A 26,384-nucleotide genomic window follows, 5' to 3' on the forward strand; every position below is an offset into this window, starting at 1 on the left:
TGCTGCTAGGCATTCGTAAGGCTTATGGCTATAGGGCTTGTAAGCATGGCTCTTTTAAGAACAACTCCTGCTTTTGTTTCGTAAAATTGGAAGGAATATAATATATTGGAATTAAAATTTTAATAAGTTATTAAATTAATTAATAGAATCATTTCCAGTTATGTATCCTTAATTATTTGCATCCATTTTACATTTAAAAAAAGTGTTTTTTGCGCCATCTATGAAATAAATGAATAACTAAAACGGGTAAATTACATACTACCTCAGTACCAAGAAATCTTTACTTATCTTTGTTCTCTTAAAAAACTGTAGCGTAAGAAAAAGCGTTAAGCTCTGAAGAAATTATCAAAATTGTGTTTAATTAAATCTTTTATTCAATAAAACAAAAGCCTAAAAACCGTAATATGTCTTCAAATGGAAAGCCGTCTTTTATAAATTTGCATTTGAAACCTTATTTTCGTAGCTGTATTTAGCGGTACTCCTAAAATTTAATTAACGAAACTTTGAGTAATTTTGATTGAACAAGCATGCAATGCCTTACTAAATTATAATGCTTTACTAAATGTAATGCTTCACTAATTTACTAAATTACTTCTTATTTTACTAAATTGGCTATAAAATGCATTTTATTGATACTTTTCTACATACAGTTCCATACAAAATTGCACATTTTACATACCTTTTCTTAAATTTTAAAATGATCAAAATGTAGCGCAAATCACTTATCAATGGCTAACCATTCAAGATATAATTAATCGTACAATGGCTTTAAAATGTTCTTATAGCAAATCCCGGAAGTTTAAATTTCTTCATTTATCTCTGAATGGTAAATTTTGAAAGCAAAAAGAAACTTTTATTTACCTTTCTGTTACATAGTATAGTCTATTAGACTATTTTGTATATTTGTAGGTGATAGTTTGTAAACAGAATTGTTCAGACGATTGTGGTTTTGCATTTCTTATACATTAATGAAAAGAATATTTCTAACAGGTTTAATCCTGAAGAAAGAGCCAAGCGGGAGCAGTATACTTTCCTACCTTTCGGTGCTGGACCTAGGAATTGTGTGGGTATGAGGTTCGCTCTCATGGAGATTAAAGTTTGTCTTGCTGAAGTCTTGAGGAATTTCAGAATCAAGAGGTGTCCTCAGACGAAGGTGAGTTTTAGATGCTTCTTCTTCCATAGCATACATAGACCCATTTATATCTTATTTCAAAAATATTCTTCTCTAGAATTTCTGAGTTAAAATGTTTTACTTCTTTACCTTGTGTGTTTTTGCCTCTCCTAGTGATACCTTTTATGGCTATTCTTTTTGATTTACCTTGTCATGCTTAGAGAACATAATTAGTTTCCTTTTTTTGTGCAAGTCTCATATAACAGTTAAAAATAGTATATATTATAGTAGTTAAAATAGTATATAAATATATATTATAGTAGTTAAAATAGTATATAAATATATATTATAGTAGTTAAAATAGTATATAAATGCATATTATAGTAGTTAAAATAGTATATAAATATATGAAATAGTTATATATATTTAAATTAATGTAATTAGGAAAAACGGCATTCAACTTAATCTAGTTCACTCACTTAAATTTATTTGTTTTTATTGATCAATAAGTAAAATCATGGTAGTGTGGCAATCTAATGTTCGACCACTATAGTAGGTTTACTCCCATTTAAGGAAAATTATAGTTTTAGAAAATATTATTATTTGATGACTTCAGCTGTTTGACTTTTTCATAAATGAGGACTCATTTGTAAGGTTATTTAGAAAAATGTCCATTACCTTTCATATATATATGTATATATCACGTCTACAAAAGTTTTTATTCGGCCTTTATTTCGCAACCCGCAATATTTATTTCGCCCCGCGTATTATAGATGAGTGGGCGCTAGTTTCCACTAAATTATGGTTAACTTTAAATTCTAAACTTAAACAAATTGCTGTGTGCAGTAATATTTCCAAGAGTATGAATAAATTATACATACTCTATTTGACAGTTTCTTCCCCACAATCAGGGTTTCTATGGAAGGAATCATATACAGTCGATTCCGGTTAATCGGACCACATCGGGAAGCGATCGTTTTGGTCCTAATAACCGGCTGGTCCGATTACACGAACATGTCCTATGTTCGTTGTAAGACAGGACGTGATATATGTAGCAAACAGTAAATGTACATGTAAATCATGTACTAAAATGTAATTATCATTTTTATTGTGCGGTACACACATATGGCGAACATACATATACAAACAAGAACTACAGTCGAACTTTTTTCATTGAGAAAATTAATTTAGAAACGAATTCTAAGAAACGATCTCCACGATACTCCTCATGCGAAGCACAATAAAAACAAGTTCTTCTCAAGTTCCAGTCAACATTTGAAGAACTTATCCAATGTGATCTGACGCGTTCTCTTGACGGATTACACGTGAACGAAATCGCCACAAACATCTAATGCTGCAATGGGACTGCCTTCATTTCCCTCCTGTATGAAATATAGACGCAAAGTTTCAATGCATTTCCTCGCATCCTGTGTTATCACTTTGTCAGGACTTGTGTTTCTCTTGATTTGCTTTGGAAACATAAATGATCCTGAATAGGAACAGGGAGCTTGCTCAAGCTATGTTCAAGAAGGTGTGAAGTAGACAACACAAGCAGGAAGGGTATACGAAACCCTTTATTTTCAATCTTTTACAGGCATTTCCGAACTTCGGAATACAAAGACCAACCACTTGTGGTCTGAACGTAAGCATATAAAAACTACTAACTAAAACTCTAACTAGAAGCTAACTTTGAATTAGTATACAAATGCCTAGCACTAAGACTGGCCTTTATTTAAAAAGGTACGTATGTAGTACGCCGAGCTGCTGAAACTACGATACGTTTGCAAATATCAAGAGGGCTAATCCTCTGGCCTTCAAGGCAACCAGCAACCGAGTGAAAACTCGTAAAACTACACTGGCAAGCGGCTTGCTTCCTAAAACTCTTTCTCTCTCCCGCTTGGCAAAAAGCCACAACTTAAGTACTTGGGCGTTAGCAAGACAATTTGCATAAACAAGTTAAAGCATTTAATTCTGTCCGGAAGTAGAAAATAAGAAGTGATAGTACAGTTTTAAAATAAAATAAACGTTAGTAAAACTTAGGATGCTTACAACTTGCACCAACTTATTAGCGGTATCATCATCATCGCTTTCTTGGTCTTGCGATGCTGTCGTGCGTTTTGCGGCCTGGGGGCTCTCGGGACAGAGTAAGGCTCGGTAGGGACCGCACTGGTACTGCCTTGTCTGCCCTTGCTCTGTGGGGTCGCAACATGGTATATTGTAAGTTCGGGGGTGCGGCAATTGATTCCGTTCCGACCTGAGGCTAGTCGGAAGCTGTTCTATCCGCCAGCGTCGCAACTCGAGTAACGATTGCAGCATCGTAATCTTCATTTTCATCGTAGCATTGAAGCTCGTTGTCGATGGATAAAAATTCTTCGCAATTTTGTACCTGTTCAAGTTCCATATGTCCGTCATCATTTTCACTTACAATGATCATGTCTACATCCATCTCCAAAACCAAGTGCTTAAAGCCAGAAACACAAACAGTTCTGATAAAAACAGTTCTGAATTGTCTCCTGCTCACTTTTCGCCAGCTGTCGGCCACAAATGTAACTGCTTGTAAGATGTTGACCTTTGCACTGACTTCGCTGGCTTTTGACGATGAGGTTAATAAACTTTCTTCAGTTGCTTCAAGGATGTAATTAACCAACCTTGCACGATAAAGGGTCTTCAAACTTTTGATGATGCCTATGTCCATTGGCTGGACCAAAGCTGTGGTCCTGGGAGGTAGAAAATCCAGTTGGACGTTCATCAAGCAGTCTAAATGAGGATGTGCTGCACAATTGTCAAGAAGAAGAAGCACTTTTCTCGACTGACGTTGTAGCTCTCTGTCCCAATACTTCAGCCATTCTTTAAAAAGTTCAGAGATTATCCACGCATTTCTGTTCACACGATACACAACTGGTAAACTGTCCACTCTAAGTCCTTTAAAGCAGCGCGATTAGTGTTTTTTCTTATAACCAACAGCTTCCTCTTGTCCGTTCCTGACATGTTTGAGCAGCAAAAGACAGTTACGCGATCCAACGCTTTTTTGGAGCCAGAGAGTGCAACATGTTTGTAACTTAACGAGCCGTCAGGTGTAGCACGATAATACAGCTCAGTCTCATCAGCACTGTAGGTGTCATCTGCTGAAACATTTTCAAGAAGCTCGGGCAGTTTTGTTGATTTCCATTCTTCAGCATCTACACTATCAGCACTTTTTTTCTCGCCATATGCTTTCTTGAATTTTATGTTTTGTCTAGATTTCCATCGAGACAACCAACCGTCCGTAGCTTTAGAGTCATCGTGGCCCAGCTTTTTAGCGAATTCTTCTGCTTTGCATTTTAACATTGGGCCGCTTACTCGCACAGATCGTCCAGTGTCAATAGCAAACCATTCATTAAGGGCCCCATCGACGTCTGGATCCTTGCTTTAACGCTTCCGTTTTTTGGAAGTTTCTCCTCGTCCTTAGCATTGTGTCCATTCGTCTCGCAGCTCATTCGCTTGTTTTATCAAGCGCGACATTATAGTCTTTGCCAATCCGGTAATTTCCACCAACCGATGCTGACTAGAGTTTCGTGATTGTTGCTTGATCTTATCCAGGAAACCAATTTTTTCAGTTAACATCAAGTCCTGTCTTGGCATTTTGGCAGAGGAGACAAGACACACGTACAGTTCACTTACTAAGTGGTCTGGAGCAACTTTGATGTTTCGAGGTCAAGATGTTGAGGACAAGAGGGAGATAAAATGCTCGCCATTCAAAGCTTTGGCACTGAAATCATCCCAAAAGGGTGGTGTAATGATGGCTTTCTCGTGTAAACTTTAATCATGATTGACAGGCGGGAATTCCTTTCAGGTGGAGCTGGGACACTCTATTGTTAATTTCCTGGAAAATCAGAGACGCAGTGGGACCAATAACCTCGCTGGCGGCTACTGGTGGCTCTGTTTTAATAAAGGTCAAAGAAAATGGTGCGCGTGTTCTGGTTTTGCTCTCGTCACGCACTTTAAGGAATTCCTGACCTTTGATGAAGCATTCTCCTGGAGAGCGCAGCTGCAGATCTTCCCATATGTCGCGGACCACCTGTACATCCGCTGTACGCGGCCGACTTGTGGTTTCTGTTTCTTATTCGCTCGCACGTTTTTTGGTCCGATTAAACGGAATTTTGGTCTAAATTAGTGAAGAATATTTGGCTTAAGTACACAGGATTTGTTTCGGTTCCTTAGGATTCGGTCCGAAAAAGCGGGTGGTCCAATTAACCGGATTCGACTGTATTTGGTTTGCCTGCAGATACTTCGGAACATTTGCTACTCTGAGAGTACACACACAGCATTGTTTTTGCGCTGTACGAACAAACATTCCTCATCTTCAATTATCATGCTTGCACTGTTTTATCTTGTTCTGTTGACGTTTTACCGAGTCGACAAAAAATTCTGTTATTGTAATTGTTCCAAAATGAGTTGATAGTCATTTCAAACTGTTTTACGCACCATGTAAACGAAAGCAATTTATTCTGCTTAAAAGCTAAATAAATTTTAGAGATATTAGAAAACACATCTTATGTCTTAAACAATATCAGTTAAATATTTTTTATGGTTTTTTTAAACGTTTCACAGACGTATGACTATATAAGTTCTAATGCAGTATTTTGCATTAGACGATTTTTGTTTTGCCCTTCTAATATGAATAGGGGTTTCTGGTAAAGAAGCTGTTATTGATGAGTTGTTTAAGCATGGCCGGTGCCGCACGCAGCTTCGGCTTTACTAGTAGTCAGAATTTAGGAACGATTTAAGAGAATGGATTGGTTGATAAAATAATGAATAACTTATTAACGATATATAAAACGTTCATCCTGTAAAACTGAGGGGAAGGTGGCTTAAGGCTAGTATCGCTCACCGATTTATTTCAGACGAACAACTGTTATGACAATTTTTTTACCAGCTTTACCTCTAAAAGGAAACGCACGATCTTTTCCTTTCTTTCTCAAAAAATTGTAAGTTGTTTGTTTTCAACAACCAATCAGCTATCAGCATCGAGACCCCCGTCAGCAACCAACATTTGTATTAGAAAATTAGTTTCCCCTTTGCGTGGCAAACCCAAAACATCTGCAGCCATTAGCTGTTTCATGCCGTATGACGAAGCAGAAAAATTTTTCTGAAGAATTTTTCTTCCGAAATGTTTTGAGTGTGTGATACGACCTTTAAAAGAGCTGAATTTAGAGATCATATATATGTGATGTTGGATGTCCAAATGAATCTGTGTTCTAAAATAACTTAAATATCTTTTTGCTTGGTCCAAGGAATGGTATTATTTGAACATACTAAAATTTTCGTCGATTCCGAGTTTTATACTAAAGAGCAAAGATTTAAATTTATCGACTTTAATCTTAGTTATCCACTGCTAAATGCAAGACTTCAGTGTATGGATGTGTGTAAGTTTTGAGTTACGGTTGAGAGAAGTCATGCTTTAAAATGTATTGTAGATTATGGATCTTGATAAGGCATTAACATGAAAGTTTATTTAAATGAAATACATTCCGATGACATCAGAGATCATGTGACTTATGTATAGCTAATGTAAACAAACAAGGTCAGACTTCCTCTTCTTCTCTTGCCGAATCCATCTCATTGCAAAAAGAAGGTTTTATTTCAATTATAAATACATGCAAAGATCAAAATTAGTTTATTGTTATGCTGATCAGTGTGGCTTACACGTGGTCTGAGTGACGGGTTGTGCGAAAAAAAAGTGTCAATCAAAATTCAACATCAAAATGATTGTGTTAACCTTAACAGACCCTGCAAGCTGAACTTGCATCCGAGAACAAACACTACGACAATCTTTAAAATGTTATTAAGAGGTTTTTAAAGCATTTGAGAGATAATGCACGCAGAAAAAGGGCAAGCACGTTTTCGTCATCTTGACAGTGCTCTGTATCATTCATCCCTTTGGGTATAGGGATCCTTGCCAAAAAATAAATACATTATGATCAGTCTTCATCCAATTTATTCACCAAATTTGTCACGTACAACAATATTCTACGTTGAATCAAATTGACAATGGACGGAAAACGCTTTGAATTGATTCAGTAGCGTCGAAACCGCTACAATAGCACAACTAAAGACAATCGTGAGAAAATAGTATTTTCAGAACAGCTTCAGAGAGATGCAAGTATTGGCACACATGTGCCCAAAGCGAGGAGATATTCTGAAGGACATCAATAGCTCATATTAATTTTTTAATCACATTTTATAAATGTTTTTTAAATCATAATTTTGGATTCTTAACGGGCAATAATTTCAAACAGTTTGCCTTAGTTATCTGGGTCAGCGCTAAATCCCCAAACGCGCAGGGAGGTCACGTGACATCCAAACTACGTGAAAGATGATGTCACATCAAAGATATGCCCCTTATGCTCAGAAAATTTCTGCGCATAAATTGAAACATGCTTGTGCAATATGAATTTCAGAAGCAGAGAAAATTTTTCTGAAAATAATACAGATGCTAACTAAATACATGCCAAATATTAACATTTTAACGTGTAGAGCTTTCCAATATACTCTTGTGTTTATTTTATATCACTGAGAAACATATGAGATTTCAATTTTAAATTCATTCTGTTAATATTTCTAATACATTTCATCTAATAATTAGTGTTTTGTGCTTAAATTTCATCATTGTATTAGAAAAAAAATTAATACTTGTTTCTCTATATATTATTCAAATAAATAATTAATTAATTTAAAATTACGAACATTTTGTAAAAAAATGTGACAACTTGTATTATTTTATTGTATATCAGAAAGGAATCTGGTTTAAATATAAATTATTTACATAATCTTTGGATGGAAAAGCTATCATGTAATTTATTTAAACAAAAGATCTACTGGAAGATTTTTTTTTTTAGTTTTTGCATGTTCAGAATTTTTAATGTGTATATAAGTTTGTTCTGAATAGTTTTGAAAAATATATTGCACCCACACTAAATTTAAATATCAAATTTTTATCCTGTGAAATACACTCAAATTTTAATATGAATAAGCCCTTGTGAAGCTGCCAATGTATTTTCATAGAAAGCTAATATCAATTTAAGGCTTAAAAATGACTTCAAAGATGGATTCCAGGCTTTTCTAGTGTAGATACGAGCCAGTTTTCCCCAGAAAGTCCTTCACAAAGACATCCATCGTTTTAGGTTGATAGTCCTTATGTGCTATAATCAAATAAATTAAACCAAGCTTTCATAAGGATGTGATATTCTTTCTTCCTTATTATTATGGATCCTGTTTTTAAAGTTGTCAAGATTTTTGATGAATCGCCAATGTAAACTATTCTGAAACATCTGGCAGCCCCAACAATGATGATTTACAGTTTACTTATAATGAGAAGAGCTTCGAGGAGACCATGTGATCGTATTTCTTCCCATGCAAATGTTAATAATTCATAATCACTCAGAATTCTTTCATCAGAAGAAGAGCTCTCAGTATTCTGTATGTTAATGAATTTTATTTATATTTTATTCTTAAAATTCTTAATTTACTGAGAAACGAGGAAGATGCTTGCTATATCTTTCTTTCAAGAAATGCACATATTTTACATCACATTCAAATATGCAAAAATGGACATTCAATAAAATTTCACATCAGTGAAAGCATTTAGAGGTGCAGCTTGAAAATTTGCTAATGATAGAAAAGTATATGTTTTAACAGCTGGTTTAGTGGTTTCAGAATACTGTTTGTAACAGCATAAAATGAAAGAAACACTAGAAAAATGTGACTATTCACTGAAACATTTTTACGAGAGAGATGTATTCTCTGCATATGATCCGCCAACCAAATATGTGAATAGGTGACCCTGAAAAATTTTTGAACATAGCAGAAAATCTGTTCATACAGCAAAAAACCAAAACTGGCATGATTCTTCCATAATGCTGTATAAATGACAAGTTATGCCAAAAAACTGAAAAATTCTTTCTAGCTCAGTTTCTAAATAGAGAGCCATTCACACTCATGCCAAAAGTTGTCGACCATCTACAAGAAGGAGTGACAATTTATTCAAACTTCTGGTGAGAATATAAAAGATTTCTGATATTTTTCTGCGGACAATAAATTTCATTTTCTTAATCTAACAACAGCTGCTCATATATAAAATATAGAAAGACTGTGGAGCTTCACTAAGTGGTGGAATAAAAATTGAAGAGGCACGTTTCACTATCATCATGAATCTTACTTTGCAAAGTTAATATAGCAAAAATCTTTGAGACCTTGGAATGCTTCTTATGCCATATTAAAAGCAATTGAGGAAGTAGGGCAGTAACAAAGTGTACATGAGACATGAAGTTGGCAATAATTCTGATGCCAGCTTGATGTTTAAAAAAAATGGAAACGGCAGTACTAAAGAAGTATTGTAACATTTTTAAAACTAAGATTCTGTTTATATTTCAGTTCATTTCGTTGTCATATCAGTATGTTTTGATTTTGATGTCCTCCAATTATGTATGTCTTTTAATTTCTTTTTCAAATATAGAAATGTGTCATTACTCTGTATTGCATATGTTTTAGTTAATTTCATAAAACTCACTTGAACTTGAAAATTTACTGATGTTTCCTCACAGGAAATTTCTAAATCTATAAATGTTTGAGCAGAAAGAGGCTGTGTTGAAGTATGTAAAGGCTATTTAACTGGTTGATAAGGGCGTTATATTAATAGCCACTGTATTGTCTATTAAACACATAATTTATCTATTTCTGTATAATATTTGGCACTGTTCCTTTATCGGGACCTAATTCAGAACTGTAGATGTGTATGCATGTATATATGGATGTATGTGTTCATATATGTAAGTACAAATGTATGTGTATACACATACGCATATATGTGTACATGCATACATTTGTTAATCCGGTCTCGATAATAGAACAGTACCTAATATTTTGGCAGTTGATTTTCTTCGTACACGTCCACCCATAAGCCATGAGAATATATTGATGAAGCAACGCACCATGTCGCCAAGGAGCATTTATGTGGCAACTCATGATGTCCCCAAAAAATATTTATTATTCAACCCAGGCATATGTATAGCATTCTCCCAGATGGTTTTTCAGTAGTATGACTGCAAATTATGATTCCTCCAATGAGAATTTTAATGTTTTAGCCTAGTGGTGGACAGCATAGTGCAGTTTTGATTGTTTTCGGCAAAATCTCATATTTAGCATTCTGCATGCATAGACTGTAATGTGGCTTGCTTTAAAGATATCATGCACCTCTTTCTTCTTTTTGTTTTTAGAATTTTAATAGCAAGTTTATAATATTCTCAGATGTTTCCTTACCTGAAAACAGATGACTGTGTATATGGTGAGAACAAAAGCACGAAAACTTAGACGTATATGTGTGTTATGTATAGGAAAAGGAGAATATAGAAAACAAGTGGTAGTGGATGAATCGTTGCAATAGATATAATGTTTCTCTCCAATGATGCAAATGAGTTGTTACAGTTAAAGGCCTAGTGAACTTACAGGGTATGGATGTCTAGGAATACGAAACAATCAATAACACATATTACAGATAATGAGTAATTTTCTCTATAGTTCAAGAAATTTTTAAAAAATACCTTAAAATGTCTGATTTACCATAACTGTGAAAACTGCATTCAAATTTAAGGTTAGGTTATTTTAATATGGGACAAGTACACAAGGGCTGCATGCCTAAGGACAGGGATACCTTTGTGGAGAACTTTCTAAGGGAAACTAGTTCATATTCGTGTTACACATGGGGTAAAACAACCATGCAGCTAGATCATTTGAGTGTGTTCAAACCTGGGTTGAACTACCAGTGTTCAGTGGTCATAACTTCTCAGTGACTGGTGGGACCCATATTTAATGTGTATTAACAATATTTTCCTGCAATGGAAATGGTTCACAATAGGCAATTGGTAAAACTGAGGAGTGTTGTTAGTTCAACCCAGTTTCAAATTCCAGTAAATGGATTGATTGTATCAGAGTTTTGTGGTTTTTTCCATGTGTAACATGGAAGCGAGGATAAAAAGTATTCCACAAAGGCATTCTTCCTCTTAGGCAAATAGCTGTTCAGTCCTTTGTTATAATCTAAATAATGCAGTGTTAATTTGTAAGTATAATTATGATCTAAACAGAACTATATTCAATAATTTAAAAACTGAAAATTGTAATTTTAGAAAAAAGAATAGCTTGTTTATAGATTGTACCAATTGCGTTAATAGCAAAGTACAGAATAATTTCTTTAAAACACGAGGTATCATATTTCCCTTCAGAGTTTATACTCTATAAACACTAATGTAATAGTAATATTAAATACAGCAAAAGTTACTTAGCAGTACATAACAAATCTTTCCAAGTTTACTCTACGTTATGAACTATCAAACAGAAGTATTTACAGAGAAGATAGTTCATGCATAGTGCAACAAATTTTGAAGAGACTGATTGCCTGTGTGATGCAAACTGTTTTGTTATATTATTTGATACAGGCTAGCCAAAACTAGATAACAAAAGGAGATCTGTTTGGCATGTACAAAATTTTAAGAAATTTTTTATATACCACAAGGCACGTTTTTGCAGAATTTGTGATAGTTTACTATAAATTTTTAAAACCCTAGTCCGACCTTGGCACCGAATTAGCACCATTGCTGTAGAAGTACATGCCGGCCATCTTTCAAAGTATATGCCAGTTACCTCATTGTGGTTGCGATGCATGTGTTGCTGTTAGTGATAGTTTATTTGAACAGTTCTTATAAATGTTAAACATTATTCCTTATAAATATTCATTATTAAAATCATATTTTGTTCTCCACACTTTTATTTATTGAGTATTTAAAATTTGAAACAGTGATGGATTTATTTTCTGTTTTGTAGCTTTGAAAAATTTAAAAGAAAGATAAGAAAATGTATTGTTGCTGAAAATTCTGAAATAGCAAATTATATTATTGATTGGCTTGTTGATTTGTCTATTAAGATATAATTTATGTCCTTTAAAAAAATTCTTTTCCTGCATGCTTATACATTTTTAGCAATATACCATTGCAAGTATCTTACTTACTAATAATCTTTTTAACTAATGAAACTAATTCCATGTACGCATACCTGAGAATTAAAATAATAGTTTAATATTAAATCAAGTTCAGTGACAGAAATGTAGGTAGTAAAGGTGAATGCTGAAAACAAAGAAAGTAAGTTGAATGGTTGATATATGTAGAAAAAAACGCATTCCTAGCACTGCTACCTATTATTTAATTTGGCAGAATCTGCATTTAGTTTGTCTTTCGTAAAGAAGCAGCCTATGCAATTGATATTCATTTTTTTTTAATATTCAGAAATGCAGTGTTTCATAAAATTATAGCAGAGGCAACACTGCAGAACAAAAGTGTGTTGAGTGCCACATATAAAATCTGATATTTATTAATTTTTTTCAATTTCACTTGTAATGCATGATAAAAGTACACAAACATATTAAAAACATACTTATTGGGAAAAAATGAGCATAAACTTTTTAATAGGAACATTGTACAGAATTTTTTTAACACATGTGAGCTCCTTGTTTGAAAAATATGATAATTATAGAAATAGTATTACAAGACATGTGCCTGAAATTTTGCTCATTTCATATTTTAATTGCATCATATAAAATTTTTACTGAAATGCACCTAATTTCAACTTGCAATAAAAAACTGTCATTTTTTTTTTTTTTTTTTTTTTTTTTTAAATTTCTGATTTATGTATCTGTTGGATTTGTGAAGTCAAAGAATAGAAACTGCCTACTTTTTTTTTTTTTTTAACTTTATTGAAATGGCAAGGAAATTATTTAAAATTAGGTAAAAAAAAAAAATTGGAGCCTAGATTTCGGATAAAACTGAATTGATTTTGAAAGCGAGGAAACACAAATTCCAGTTTGCCTGGAGCAAAGAAATTCAGTTTCTAGTTGTGTTGATGTAATTATAAACTGTTATATGAGAGTTGGATATTATTTATCCACAAGTATGAATGATGGCATGACAAATATCTGTTATTATGCGAGCATCATAAATCCAATACAACACACAGATGTTTTAGTAGCAACTGTATAAATTTTATTCACAAGTTTGCCCATGATGATGAATGATGTGACATGAGGAAAAAAATAGCAAATATATGGAAATGCAGTTGAATGGCATTTTCAAAAACTTAGAATCTATTTTTAAGGTCTGGTTACAAAATAACAGATAACTGTTTATATATATATATTTTTATTCAAACACAGTTCCGTTGTGAATTAAATTATTAATCTTACTGTGAGGTTACCATAATCCCAGTTTTATTCTGAATATTCTTTGAAAGAGAAATTTATAGACTAAATTTGCCTAGATTTGCTAAGTTTAGCTTAATCAGTGAACTTGACAAAGCAATCGTATCATGTAAAAATAAGATTAAAAATATCTGATACTAGAATATCTTACTGAAGATTTTTTTTACGTGCACTACATTTTCTATATAAGACCAATCTAAAAAAATAATCACTATTTATTCTTTCGCTTTCTTATACGGAGAAACATAACCAAGCCATTCAGTTGTATAATGCTCGAAATCGTTCAAACATACATATTCACAGATATCCACAAAGACTTATTTCAGATTTCCGAATCAAAGTTGCAAACCATGTTTACATCGAACGAAGTTGTTGATGCTGGGCGGAACTTCGTTGTGACGTCGGCTTACGCATGAAGCGACGATCACGTGACCTCCCTGTGCGTTCGGGGATTTAGCGCTGACCAGTTAACCGTCTCATTGAAGAATTCGCTTTCGTCACAGATATTAAAAACAGCATTACTCTGACAACACAGCTTCTCTGGCCAGCTCTGAGCACCGAATTCCTCGATATAACGTTACTTAGCATAATTTGGAACTTTCTCTTGAAAAATGCGATTACAAAGTTATTTTCATACACAACTTCTAACAGACTAAAATTCAATCATCTTTTTTTTTTAGCCCTAAGGGACAATTTCCCCAGAGGGGCTATTATTTCGTTTTGGCATTTTGCATCGTTTACTATAAAACAGCGTTCCACTTTTCAAATTATTGCCACCATATATTAGAGCTCTGCATTATATTTAAGGAAATTAAATAATGAAGAATCTGCATGAATGTATTTATGTTTCTCGCATTGTGAAAAAACAACGTCACCTAGATGCATCGCCCAAATTTGGAATTTGTTTTATTACCTATTTCATATTTTGTAAAACTTCCAACGAATTTTTTAAGAAACTCAACAGTTTCAAAACGAGCAATGGCAATACTACAGGGAAAAAAAAAAAAAAAAAACATTTTTATCTCCAGCGCTGTGAATCGGAGATTTTAAAGATACGCTGTTTTTAAATATTTTGTGATATTGCTGTTGAATTAAATTTTATCGTTTAAGTGCGAAGAACCTGATATTTAATAAATAAAGGTAACACACACAAAACGTTAAAAAAACGCCCCTTTCAGCATATGAAATCTGAAAGCTTTCAGATTTTTTTTTTAACTTCCTGGTACGAATGAAAGGAAATATTGTAATCGCGAAAACAGATATTTTGACAGATTGATGTTCATTTTGCTTTTGAATGGCTGCTCATTGAGCGATTAGATTGTGAATAAATAAAGAGCAATTTTACAAAAATTAAAAGAGGAATTAAACGGGCACTGGCGATGAGACCTGATTTTTCGGCTGAGATTTCCTGCTCTGTGGACCTCATTTGCTTTTCATCCACTGTATTTTCGGTTGAAGAATGAAACTCGAAATTCAGAATATAACGACGCGATCTATTAGTATATACACCTTAACTGTAATTTAACAACAACGTCCTTGTCATCTTGCCTGGAAACCAGACTGTTACAATGCCTATTAAAATTTTTTCCTTATGAATACTTTGTTGTTGAATAAATAAAGAGCAATTTTACAAAAATTAAAAGAGGAATTAAACGGGCACTGGCGATGAGACCTGATTTTTCGGCTGAGATTTTCTGCTCTGTGGACCTCATTTGCTTTTCATCCACTGTATTTTCGGTTGAAGAATGAAACTCGAAATTCAGAATATAACGACGCGATCTATTAGTATATACACCTTAACTGTAATTTAACAACAACGTCCTTGTCATCTTGCCTGGAAACCAGACTGTTACAATGCCTATTAAATTTTTTTCGTTATGAATACTTTGTTGTTAGTGAAAGAAAAAATATAGTTTTTTTACCTTGCTCCATTGTAAGTTTTATTACATAGCAGAAATAATAAAAATATATCTTTAATCTGTTAATATTCTTCTCATAGGTACCTTTAGAATTTTTCATTGGTCAAGGTCTGTTGCAGCCAAAGGATATCACAGTTCAGTTAGAAATTCGAAAAGATAAAGTCTGAGGAATTTGGAAGAAAGAAACTGTTTTTCCAGATTCAGCATTGCTCCACCGAATTCTTCGTTGAAGACTGCCGATTTCATGATTTCTCATAAAATGTGATTTTAACAAAACAGAACAACTATGCAATGAAAATCTTCAGTATAAATAATTTTTGCATGTTTTATATTCAAAATGTACTGGTTTTCATTGTAATTATGAAGGCATATATGTGCATTTCAAAGTTGAATGCACGATTAATCTATGTTCATTAAAAAATAACTTTTTCGAAGTACTTTAAATAGTAAATTTTTATACTTATTTATGTGACGCATCACTGTGTCTCAGATTTCATTGCTATTTATGAGAGTGGTTTCAGATTATACACAAATAAAGATTGCCACACAAAACATGTTTTGATTAAAAGTTGGTCAAACGTTTTTAAGGCCAAAGGTCTTATAAAGTTTAGGTTGATTGCTTGGTTACAAGCTTCATATTCTATTTCAACCTTTAAAAAACAGCTTGAAAAAATGCTTTGCACCCGTTAAAATTTTTAAAAGGTCATATTAAGAGTTATACAGAGCAAGCTTATACTAAGTTTTCTTATTTCAATAATGATTAGGGACACCTTAATGAAATCATTGTTCCTGGTTTTTTTTTTTTTAGTTTTCTAAGGCTCTTACCAACTTCAAGTTCTAAATAATAATTACACATTTTTCTAAAATATAGGCTCTACACTCTCAAGACTACTGAACTGTTTTCATAGTCCATATATATTAAGGAAGTACAGCCAAAAGTCGTTAATTCGGACACCCATAATCCAGAATGATCTATAATCCGGACCTCAAAGCTACAAACTTTCTGCGCATGCGTCGTGTTGACGCATGCGCGTAAGATTTTTACCGCTGCGAATTTGTGTGTGCGCGTGCGCAAAATACGTTTACGAATGCGCGTTTAATGTATAACGGACGGGATAAGCTAAGCTAAAATTATCTAATTATCTATTTCAGTTAATGTTGCAGATTGTGTTGTTCTTTAATCTTCGAATTGGATCCGGATTATTATTTTTTGCAGACTGTTAGAGCAATTTTATAAAAGTAAGCTTGAACTTTCGATTATGTCAAATAGAATTTCCGATATATATTTACTAATATGTAAAGGATATACAAAGTGAAAGTATCTTTCGGAGTCCATTAAACAAAAAGTGGAATTGCTGCAAAAAATGGATAAAAGCATATCCTTTGTTTATCTAAACTTTAACGTTTATCTAAACTTTGTTTATCTTTAACGCCGCGGTGGCGTGCAATGAATTGGAAGTTGATCTGTGAGCACTATCCTTATCTTAAGGGCAGATGTTTTTATTTTATTTGGCTTATAATTGCTTACTCAATGTAGTATTTCATCTCGTCTTTGATATGATTTAAATCAAATGCCTCGTCATTATAATTCGCTTCCGATAGCGAAGAAAGTGACAGAGGTTATTGAAAACGAAAAAATTTCGATTGACAAATTAGTCGGTATTCTCAACACAGCAATTATGGGACTTAAACTGCGGAACTTTGTAATTGAACAAGAAATTATGTCTGTTTAATAGAATTAAAGAGAAAGTATTATCACATGAAACGAAGCAAAACTTAAACAACTTACATTGAAAGAAATGTTTATTTAAGTAAACAAATAAATATTAAGCTTTTTCTTTTTGCAAATTTTGATACCCTTTAGATCATAATTGTTCTTTATTTCGTAAATTACGGTTTCATATTTTTAATTTTATAATTTCTGCATGCCATTTTACCAGATTTAAACTGATGATCTATAATCCGGAATCGCCGAAGTCCCGACTAACGACTTTTGACTGTACTAGTATCGTTTTCTAAATTTATTATTAACTTACGTCTAGGGCATTATAACCTTTGAGGTTGAACTAGTTTTGATGATTGATACGATATGTTATTGTCACGTCAATTCTTTTACTGATATTAAGAAGAGTTGTTATATTACATTAAATTTAAATCGTGACGTTATACCCATACCTGAAGCGTCAAAAAGTTTTAGTTTCCTCGTTTGGGAACAAAAATTGTTATTTACGAATTGGTTGCTGCTTGGAAAAAATGAACTAATTTCATTTATATTGAAGTGCTTTTATATATTTTCTTTTCAAGTGTACATAGAACTTATAAACTTCGCTTTGGCCCCAGCCGGCTAATAATAATAATAATTTCAGACTTGCTTTCTACAGAACAGCAAGCAATGGTCTATTTTAAAAGTTTGGGATAACACCATAAAAAAAAAAAATGTGTACTAATGGATACTATACGATGAAATGAATACAACCAATGGAACATTACTAGATTAAAACAATTGCCTGCCGGAGGTTTGTACTCAAGAGTTCTAAACAGAGCTTCTGTTAAAATCGGAAGGCCTAATAAAAAAGTAGAAATAGGTGACTTTGCAAACAGGGTCAAATACTGATTGTTTATTAAACAAACAGTTGTTCTTTCAGAATTCCGCGAAAAGGATTGGCTGAACTCTGGTTTGATCACTGCTAACTTTCCTGGTTAACGGGATAATATGAAAGTACCCTCGTTTTACAGTATAAATGAAGTGAATTAAATTTCAGCATTTTACATTTTCATTAACAAGGAGTTTCCCAGTAATAATTATTCCACATTTACTTTACAGTCACTTGCTTAGAAGCCATCTTATTTGATGCGTGTGCTACACTGCAGCATTAGTGTATCATGCAGTAATAGTAGATACATCTTTCTTGTAAGTATATAGTGTGACTTGTGTATTTCTTATAACGGGAAGGGGGCAAATCCCAGTTTGACTTCAAATGCTAAGTATAATTTTTTAATATTAATTTCATTACCAATTGCTTTTTTACACCTCTCATTACTTTAAGAGTTTATATAGGAATACTTGGTTTCCTTTTTTACTTGTTCTAATCAGTAAATTTAATATAAACCAAAATAACTTTTCTTGTCACATAGATGCAAAATAATTAAATAACAAGGTACGGAAATAACTACTTTCTAAATTTAATTTTTCTCTAATGTAATATACTGTTTACTAACTTTACCAAAAGGAAAATGTAAACATTAACTGAAGAAATTCTTGGATGTGGGTAAAAAAGGAACAGTAACTATTTCTCTCTTCTCATGATATTAAAGATATGATTACAGTCAGGATATTAAAGAAAATCACCCAGGCAGAGACAACAAGCTTTAAAAATACATCAAACAAAATTTATTACACTATATTAGCTGTACAAACATACAAAGTAGCAGTATTTTAATTAGTATGTGCATACTCTATACACTTTGAAATGGTAAAGGAATGTGAGAAAAAGAAAATTTACTTTTTATCATAAATAAATTTACAGATTTTAGAGCTTATTATTCTCATACACATATGAAACGCATGCACAACACTTTTTTTCATATTGTATATAAATTCAAACTTTTTCAAAAATCTCTAAAGACATAATTTAAAAAAAAACTCTTATTCCAATGATAAGTGCATTTATTATAAGACTGGAGGAACCTGACGTTAATGTATTAAAACTTATGTATTAATGCTTGCATTCTTTATTGGAGAATACACTAAGAAGTAAAATTAAGAATAAATTAAGAAGAATTTTGCAATTAAGAATAAATGACTAATTATAATACTGCATTAAATAAGACTGGTAATTTGATATAGCCCCCATTTTTCAACTTAGACTTCAATAAGTATTCAAAAAGAACTGATGAATTCAAATAATCCCGATTCTGTACCTAATAACTTCATATGAATTTATGGAAAAAAGGAAATCTGAGTTTAGAATGTAGCTATTTTCACACTAATTTACTGATGAAACATTTTTGCTTTTCTTTGATGAGTAACCTAGGGATGATTTAAAACACCAGGAAGGTGTAAATAACAAATTATTACACCAAATTGCAAAATTAACATAAGAAATTTTAACAGCAAGAAAAGTCATGAGAAATATGCCATTAATGAGGTCACCAAAAAATCACAAGTTTTCTGCTTTCATCAAGAGAGCTATCATATCTGCTACTGCACAGCACAAGCTTTTTATGGGCTTATACCTTCTGAGGTTCAATATGTGGCTACAAATATAGGATGATTTAGTAATCTAAAATTTGTTTCTTAGATAAATAAATCTTACACCATGCAGTTCTTTTTCCTTTGAGGATACGTTAAACCTACTATGTTCGTATTACTTTGCTCATAAGATTGCTACTTGATCTCAGAACATGAGCTATCATTGATGTAAATAACAGTTAACAAAAGATATGCTGAAACAAAGGTAACAAGATTTGATAATCACGTTAATGTTGTTCTTTTAACTAAAGGTAATCATTTAAAAGATCCTGGTCAATTATCTTAGTTTTATTTATTACTTGTGATTCTATGTTTCTATCAGCTCATCAATATCAGTCGTAAAGTCAATAAACACAAGTAGTTCAACTCAAGCTCAAATTCCAGCAAGCTGGCTGCATAGAAGTTTTCATGAATTTTTTCATGTGTAATGTGATATGAGCCAGTTTCTTTAAAACGTTTTCCACAAAGGCATCCCTCCCTATAGGCAGATAGCCCTCAAGTTTTTTGCCTTTATTAACATAACCTATGTTTATTTCTTTAAAGAAAGCTATTTAAAATGAGGTCAGTCATTCTGAATAAAACTACATTTAAAACAGAAAGCCAATTAAAGAACATTCACTTACCCCCCCAAAAAAATTTACATATACAAATATAGATATATATATTTGTCAATATATATACATAAAGCTACAGAAGAAACTCATTATCACAGCCAACAATTTTTACAAAATGAACTGGCAACTGAAGGCAAATACTATGCATTCCATTTATACACATATATGTATGTAAAACAACAAAATTTAAACATTGCCATAAACAAAATGCTCGATCAAACTAAAGTAATTTAAATGACTTTTTATAAAGTTGAAAATTAGCTAAATATAACTAATTAAAATAACAGTAGTGTCATAAAAACACAACTAATTAAACATTCATTATTAAAAATAACAGAATATTGTGCATTGCATATCATTCAGAACTTTTGAAACAAATTTTAATGCTGAAATTTTTTTGTTATAAAAAAATGCTTTTCTGAACAAGACCTAATTTACCAAATAAATTTTAAGCCCCCAAAAGTAAATATTTCTGTATTAACTGAATATCACACAACTTAATTTAAATTTATACTTTATAAATTTAATACTGCAAAAAATTTACATGTTAAATTACAATAATAATGAAGAAAAATCTAATGATAAACATCATTTGTTAAATTTTGAGAAAAGATTTCATTTATACAAGCTTTCTAAATGAAAGACAACTGCAGTTCAAAATTTATAAAGACTTTTTCAAAGAATTAAAAAGGGCGGGTGGAAGAGTTCTTTCAAATTTTTGTATACAGTACTCCTCCTGAACCACTGTTCAAAAATCCAGTTATTTTTCATCAGACAAAGTATGTAATAACTGTGACTATGAACACAACAAAAATACACAATTTTAAAAAATTCAGATACTTGCAATACAAATTTCTGATATTTCAAACAATTCTCTACTTAAAAAATTCTTAATAGGGTCTAGGACTTTTCGCTGTCGCCATCAAGACATATTTTTCTTTACACGACTGTATTTTATCTTGCAATATTATACACATATTAAATTTATTTAGTTTAAAAATTCTCTTTACCTTTAGTATACTTAAAGGTTGCTTTTAATATATATAGTAATTTACAAGTATGAGATATAAAGAAATTACACATAGTTGAAAAATTATGTCAGTATCAAAGAGAACTGGGGTTAAAATTCTGGTGTAACAGAAATTATATTATCGATTTTAAAGTTATGCGGATACAATATTTATATGATTCGTCAAAATTTCTTGAAATTTTAATCAGCTAGTTCAGAGAAATCACTCATACAAACAGGAAATTCACATTTTTATGAAATCCGAATAGAAAACGGAATTACTCTGCAATCCTGTCAGCATCTTATTCTCTTAAAATTAATATGTTGTGTAACATAGTATTTGTATAAAACTGTACACAGAAACATTTTATATATTGTTTTACATAAAATGTCTATCAAATTAAATTAAATTATGAAACTGAACAGAGTTATTAGTTTAAATCAACTTAAAATAATACAGCAAGATATAATAAAGTCGTGCAAAGAAAAATATGTCATGACGGCGAATAGTCCCATTCCCTTCTTAATAGTATATACACCAGGTAAGCTTACATATAAAATTCTATAATAATATATGCTTATTGTTCAGATAAAAATAAATTTAAAAAAGAGAACATTTAGATACACATTTTTTAATGCATGATATATGTTTTCGTTAAATAATTGAGGTATCTCTTGTATTTTCAATAAAAACATAGAAAGCAGTGAACTGTTCAGTCAAAATTACAAAAAAGGAAGTATAAAATACAAATACATTAAAACCAACAAGTGATAAATAATTACATATTGTAGCATATTACTAGTACTATTTAAAAATTTAACAGTTGGAAATGTTTAAATTTTCATAAAATGAAATCCATCATTAAGGTTTAAATAAATATTTATAATTAAATAAATATTAAAGTCAAAAACAAATTAAACAAATTTCTTACTCAGTATGGGACACTTAATGTCATAATTTTAAATATAATAATAAAATGATTTAAATGAAATAATGTAATAAAACATTTTATCATTAAACAATCAACTACTCATCTCATTTTCTTTTAAAAAATGAGATGCTTTTATATAAAAATTTTATTTTAAAATTATTCTCGAAATCCATCTCTTTGTTTAAAAAAATATTTTTCTGATCATACACATTTAATATATAAAATACAAAAAAGACTTTCATACAATTGCTTAAAAATATGATATGAGTAAGAACCCATATCTATAAACTACAACTGGGTTACTGAAAACCTTATTCTGGCCAAGTTTACAATCTTTGTTATAAATACAAGAATTAAACATTTTGTAGCAAAACTGTTAAATAAATCATTCAAGCTATATAAAACTGCATATTAATAATAGCTTGACAAAATTCAAATTTAGATTTCATAAGATACAAGTCAAGAGTTTATAAAACTATGAGAAATATAAATTAAAATTAGTTACTATATTAAAAAGTGATATACAAACGCAAAATTGTTCACATATAAAATGCTTTAATATGTTATATGAAGAACAATTTTATTAAAATATCACCAATTACAAAATCCATAATTTCATTCAAATATGAAATCAAATCATACAAATTATTTTACTTCAGTAAATAGGTATTTCTGTTTAGATGTTTTATATTTTGTGGAAGCATACAGTTATTCGAAATCTGTAGAGGAAGACATCAATTAAAACAAGAAACTTTATATTTTTATTCAAGAATGTGATATATATGTTTATAAATTTAAATTTCATATTTCAATAAAATGTTGAAACATTCTGGAATTTATAAATCTCCTCCCCCTAAAAAAATTAAAAACAGCACAATATTTTTGACATGAAACCCGCATTTATTGAAATGTTCTCTAAAACACAATTAAGAAAATTACTAATTAAATTTATTAGCCATTTTAAACATTTTGTGTATTAACAGAAGTTCTAATCATAATCATAAGAATTCACAATGAGAAAAAGTTAAATATTAAAAAGCATCATTCTGTAAACAAAGTTGTTTCAAATTTCAGGGGAAAAAATAGTGATGAACTGCTTAAAATAATAAAATTGCTTTACAAGAAATACTGAATCGTGAAATCATAATAGCTCCCTTTCATAAAAATGCAACAGTTTTAAAATTTACACCAGATTACATTCTAAAATAAATACAATTTAAAACTTAGCTTTAAATGGAATAATCTGTTGAAAAAAATTAAATTATGAAAACAAAAATACATGCCAAACTTTTAAATTTATATATATTTGAAAAAATTTTCCTTATTACTTTTAGAATCTTAAAAAGGATAGAAAATTATTACTCATAATAGTAAAATATTACTCTCTTTGTTAAATATAATGCATTTTTCTCAGTGTAAATTGAAATGACATTTATATACATACATACATACATACAGATGAAAACGTGAAGTTTTAAAAAATTCATGCACAAGAATACTTAAAGATAATCATTAAATTTTATATTATTCAAATATATGATAATCATGAAATTTTATTTTATTCAAATATATGAATATTTAATAATTCTAAATCAACTAAAATAAATGTTTATGCTTCTCAATTTTGAATTAATAAAATATAATAATACTTCTAAAAATGGAAATTTACCATTTTATAACTATGATAAGTGGCTAATAGTAATAGAAAATTCAACTTGAATGTTATGAACTGAAGTTAAATAACATGTAAAAATTTCAACCCGAATATTATGATTTGACGCTGAAATATATTACAAAATAAAACCAACAGACAAGAATTTCTTCCCTATAAATTTATTTTTAGCCATGTTTCTAAATTATGGCTCTTCTAGGCTCAACTATACTGACATTTATAATTAACTATAATTTATGTACAGAAGCAAATTTAATATGCCAAATAAACGTTTGAAGTACTTTTCCAATTACTTTGCATCAGGTATAAAAAAAATATTACTTTTTTTTGGTGAGGGATACCTTAAATATAAAACAAGTTCATAACATCAGAGTATTAAATCAAATATGCAAAATAGATATATACGTGAGTGTGTGGCAAAATGCTTTGCTAAGCAAGCATAAAGCAGTGTGTCTTATAAATAGTCTGTATATACACTAAGAGACATGACTTTATGCAGTAAGTGAACACAAAGACATGCATAGGACTTGTAAAAGTTCTTACACTGGCATTTGAAAATAAAACACATTAAAGCTTCTCAGCTTTAGAAGTATCTATAGTGCGATATATTCCTTTTATACTATCCAAATTATCAGAACCACCATTTTTTAAGGGGCTATTGCTCAAAGGCTTCATTTGTACACCATTCTTTTCTTTCTCTTCTTTCATAGAGCCACAACAAGTCTGTGGCGTGCAATTAGTAGTTACAGGGCAATCAAGGACACATCCCTTTTCAGTTGCCTGCAAAGAAAAAATATGTGATTAAAAAGAGTGTACAATTAATTCAGATATTTTTATATTTAGAATAGTTAAATTACCATAATAATGATTAAATGCACTTCTCATTATTTAATATGGAAAACAGCCCAATGAAGATAAGTACGAAATAAAGTTCACTCTCTTCAAAAGTTTATTAAATATCTAGCATTAATTAAAATCATTTTACTACTTAAATGAACTTTACTACAATTTGCACAATTGTCTCAACACCTATTAGGCAAAATGGTTCACAGAGTGGTATAAATTCTAGAACAGAGAATTTATGCCATCATGTGAACCACTAGCAAGGTGTTAAAATAATGTCGACACTACTGCTAAGACAGCAGACCTCCACACTGTCAATTGTATCACCATTACTTTAACATGTTTACTGCCATGTGTAACATGTTTACTGCCATTACTTTAACATGTTTACTGCCATGGTCACCAGCGGCCGGCACTCAACTTGGCTACATCGCCGTGGGGGCAATCAGTGACCAGCAACACGACCTATAGTAAAACACGATTATATTGATACTGATAAATTTTTAAATATCACCATTGTTACTATAATGATTTTCAGAATAATAAATTGCAAAAATTTAAATAATAAATCACAAAAATGGTGTACAGTGCTTCAGGGGTTACAGGGTTCGTACACATTTCTGCGCATGGAAATTAAGTACTTTTAAGGACCATTAATGAAAAAAATTAAGGACCTATGAGCAAATGGGAACTGAATAAATTCAATTAAAAATATTATATATCTCTGAACTTCACTTTTGTAATACCATCCTAAAAATAAAATGGATTCGTAAATAGGATGAATTATTATTATTAAAAATGACTTAATTAACATAATTATTATTAAGTCTGACAATAAAATATATGAAATTTATCAAGGAGCATTATATATTTTACACTTATAACATATTTCTGAATATATTTGAAAGGAGGTAAGTGACATTTTATTTACGTTTTATTAACAGTTAATTTTAAGTTGATTTTATTTTATATCTCATTTTATCACGCACTTGCTCAGTCTAGAGCTTTAGTAAATAGCACGCAGATTTTATGTCAAGCCTCATAGGTTAAAATGAGAAGTAAAATCATAATCAGCATGATTCACAACAAGACTGTTGTCATTGCTGCTGCTTACCTAGAGATACCTACTGATCAGAACAAACCTGAAAGGCCTGATGTAGGCACGGTTGGGGCAAGTTCTGAGTTAAGCTGGGCTCTGTCTGACGCCATTAATGTCGTAGCTTCGTGTAGAGTTCCAGGGGTTGTGACTCAGTTAATATACTTTAAGGTTTTAATAACAGGATTCGTACACATTTCTGCACATGAAAATTAAGTACTTTTAAGGACTTTTAAGGACCATTAATGAAAAAAATTAAGGACCTGTGAGCAAACCGGAACTGAATAAATTAAATTGAAGATATTACTTATGCCTGAACTTCACTTTTGTAATATCATCCTAAAAATCAAATAGATCCCTAAATAGTACACATTATTACTAAACATGAATTAATTAACATAATTTTTAATAAGAATAAAATAAACTATGCAATTTATCAAGTAGCATTAAACATTTTACACTTATGATAGTTGGTCATATTTGAACGTTTATATCGATTTCCTTCTCTATTAAGCATCTTTTCTAACAATTACAGATTTGTGTCAATATGCAAACCAATACTTTCACTAGTTTCTGCGCGCTTCATCTCCTAACTTATCAACCTCTCCATAATGTACCTATGAGGGTTTAATTGATCTGAGAAAAGTTAAATAGTC

At 31.2% G+C, this 26,384-nt stretch overlaps 2 protein-coding genes across 3 annotated transcripts in view; one reads left to right on the plus strand and one right to left on the minus strand.

The window, feature by feature from the left end:
• Positions 1-15,747, plus strand: part of LOC118189134 (cytochrome P450 3A8-like) — a 118,517-nt gene extending 102,770 nt beyond the window's left edge. The window contains exons 13-14 of the mRNA XM_035359682.2: positions 991-1,153; positions 15,391-15,747. Of these exons, the coding sequence (XP_035215573.2) occupies positions 991-1,153; positions 15,391-15,477 (250 nt within the window). The 3' untranslated portion in view covers positions 15,478-15,747. The remainder of the gene's footprint in view (positions 1-990; positions 1,154-15,390) is intronic.
• Positions 15,748-18,678: 2,931 nt separating this feature from the next.
• The window catches only part of LOC118189125 (proton-coupled zinc antiporter SLC30A1-like), a 28,507-nt gene continuing 20,801 nt past the window's right edge, over positions 18,679-26,384 (minus strand). For both annotated transcript variants that reach the window (XM_085811359.1, XM_035359670.2), the window contains exon 9: positions 18,679-24,569. In XM_085811359.1, the coding sequence (XP_085667485.1) occupies positions 24,357-24,569 (213 nt within the window). In that variant the 3' untranslated portion in view covers positions 18,679-24,356. The remainder of the gene's footprint in view (positions 24,570-26,384) is intronic.

The sequence above is a fragment of the Stegodyphus dumicola genome, chromosome 2, assembly GCF_044657685.1.
Source record: "Stegodyphus dumicola isolate Sdum_Otavi_A_Nest chromosome 2, ASM4465768v1".
Lineage (NCBI taxonomy): Eukaryota > Metazoa > Arthropoda > Arachnida > Araneae > Eresidae > Stegodyphus > Stegodyphus dumicola.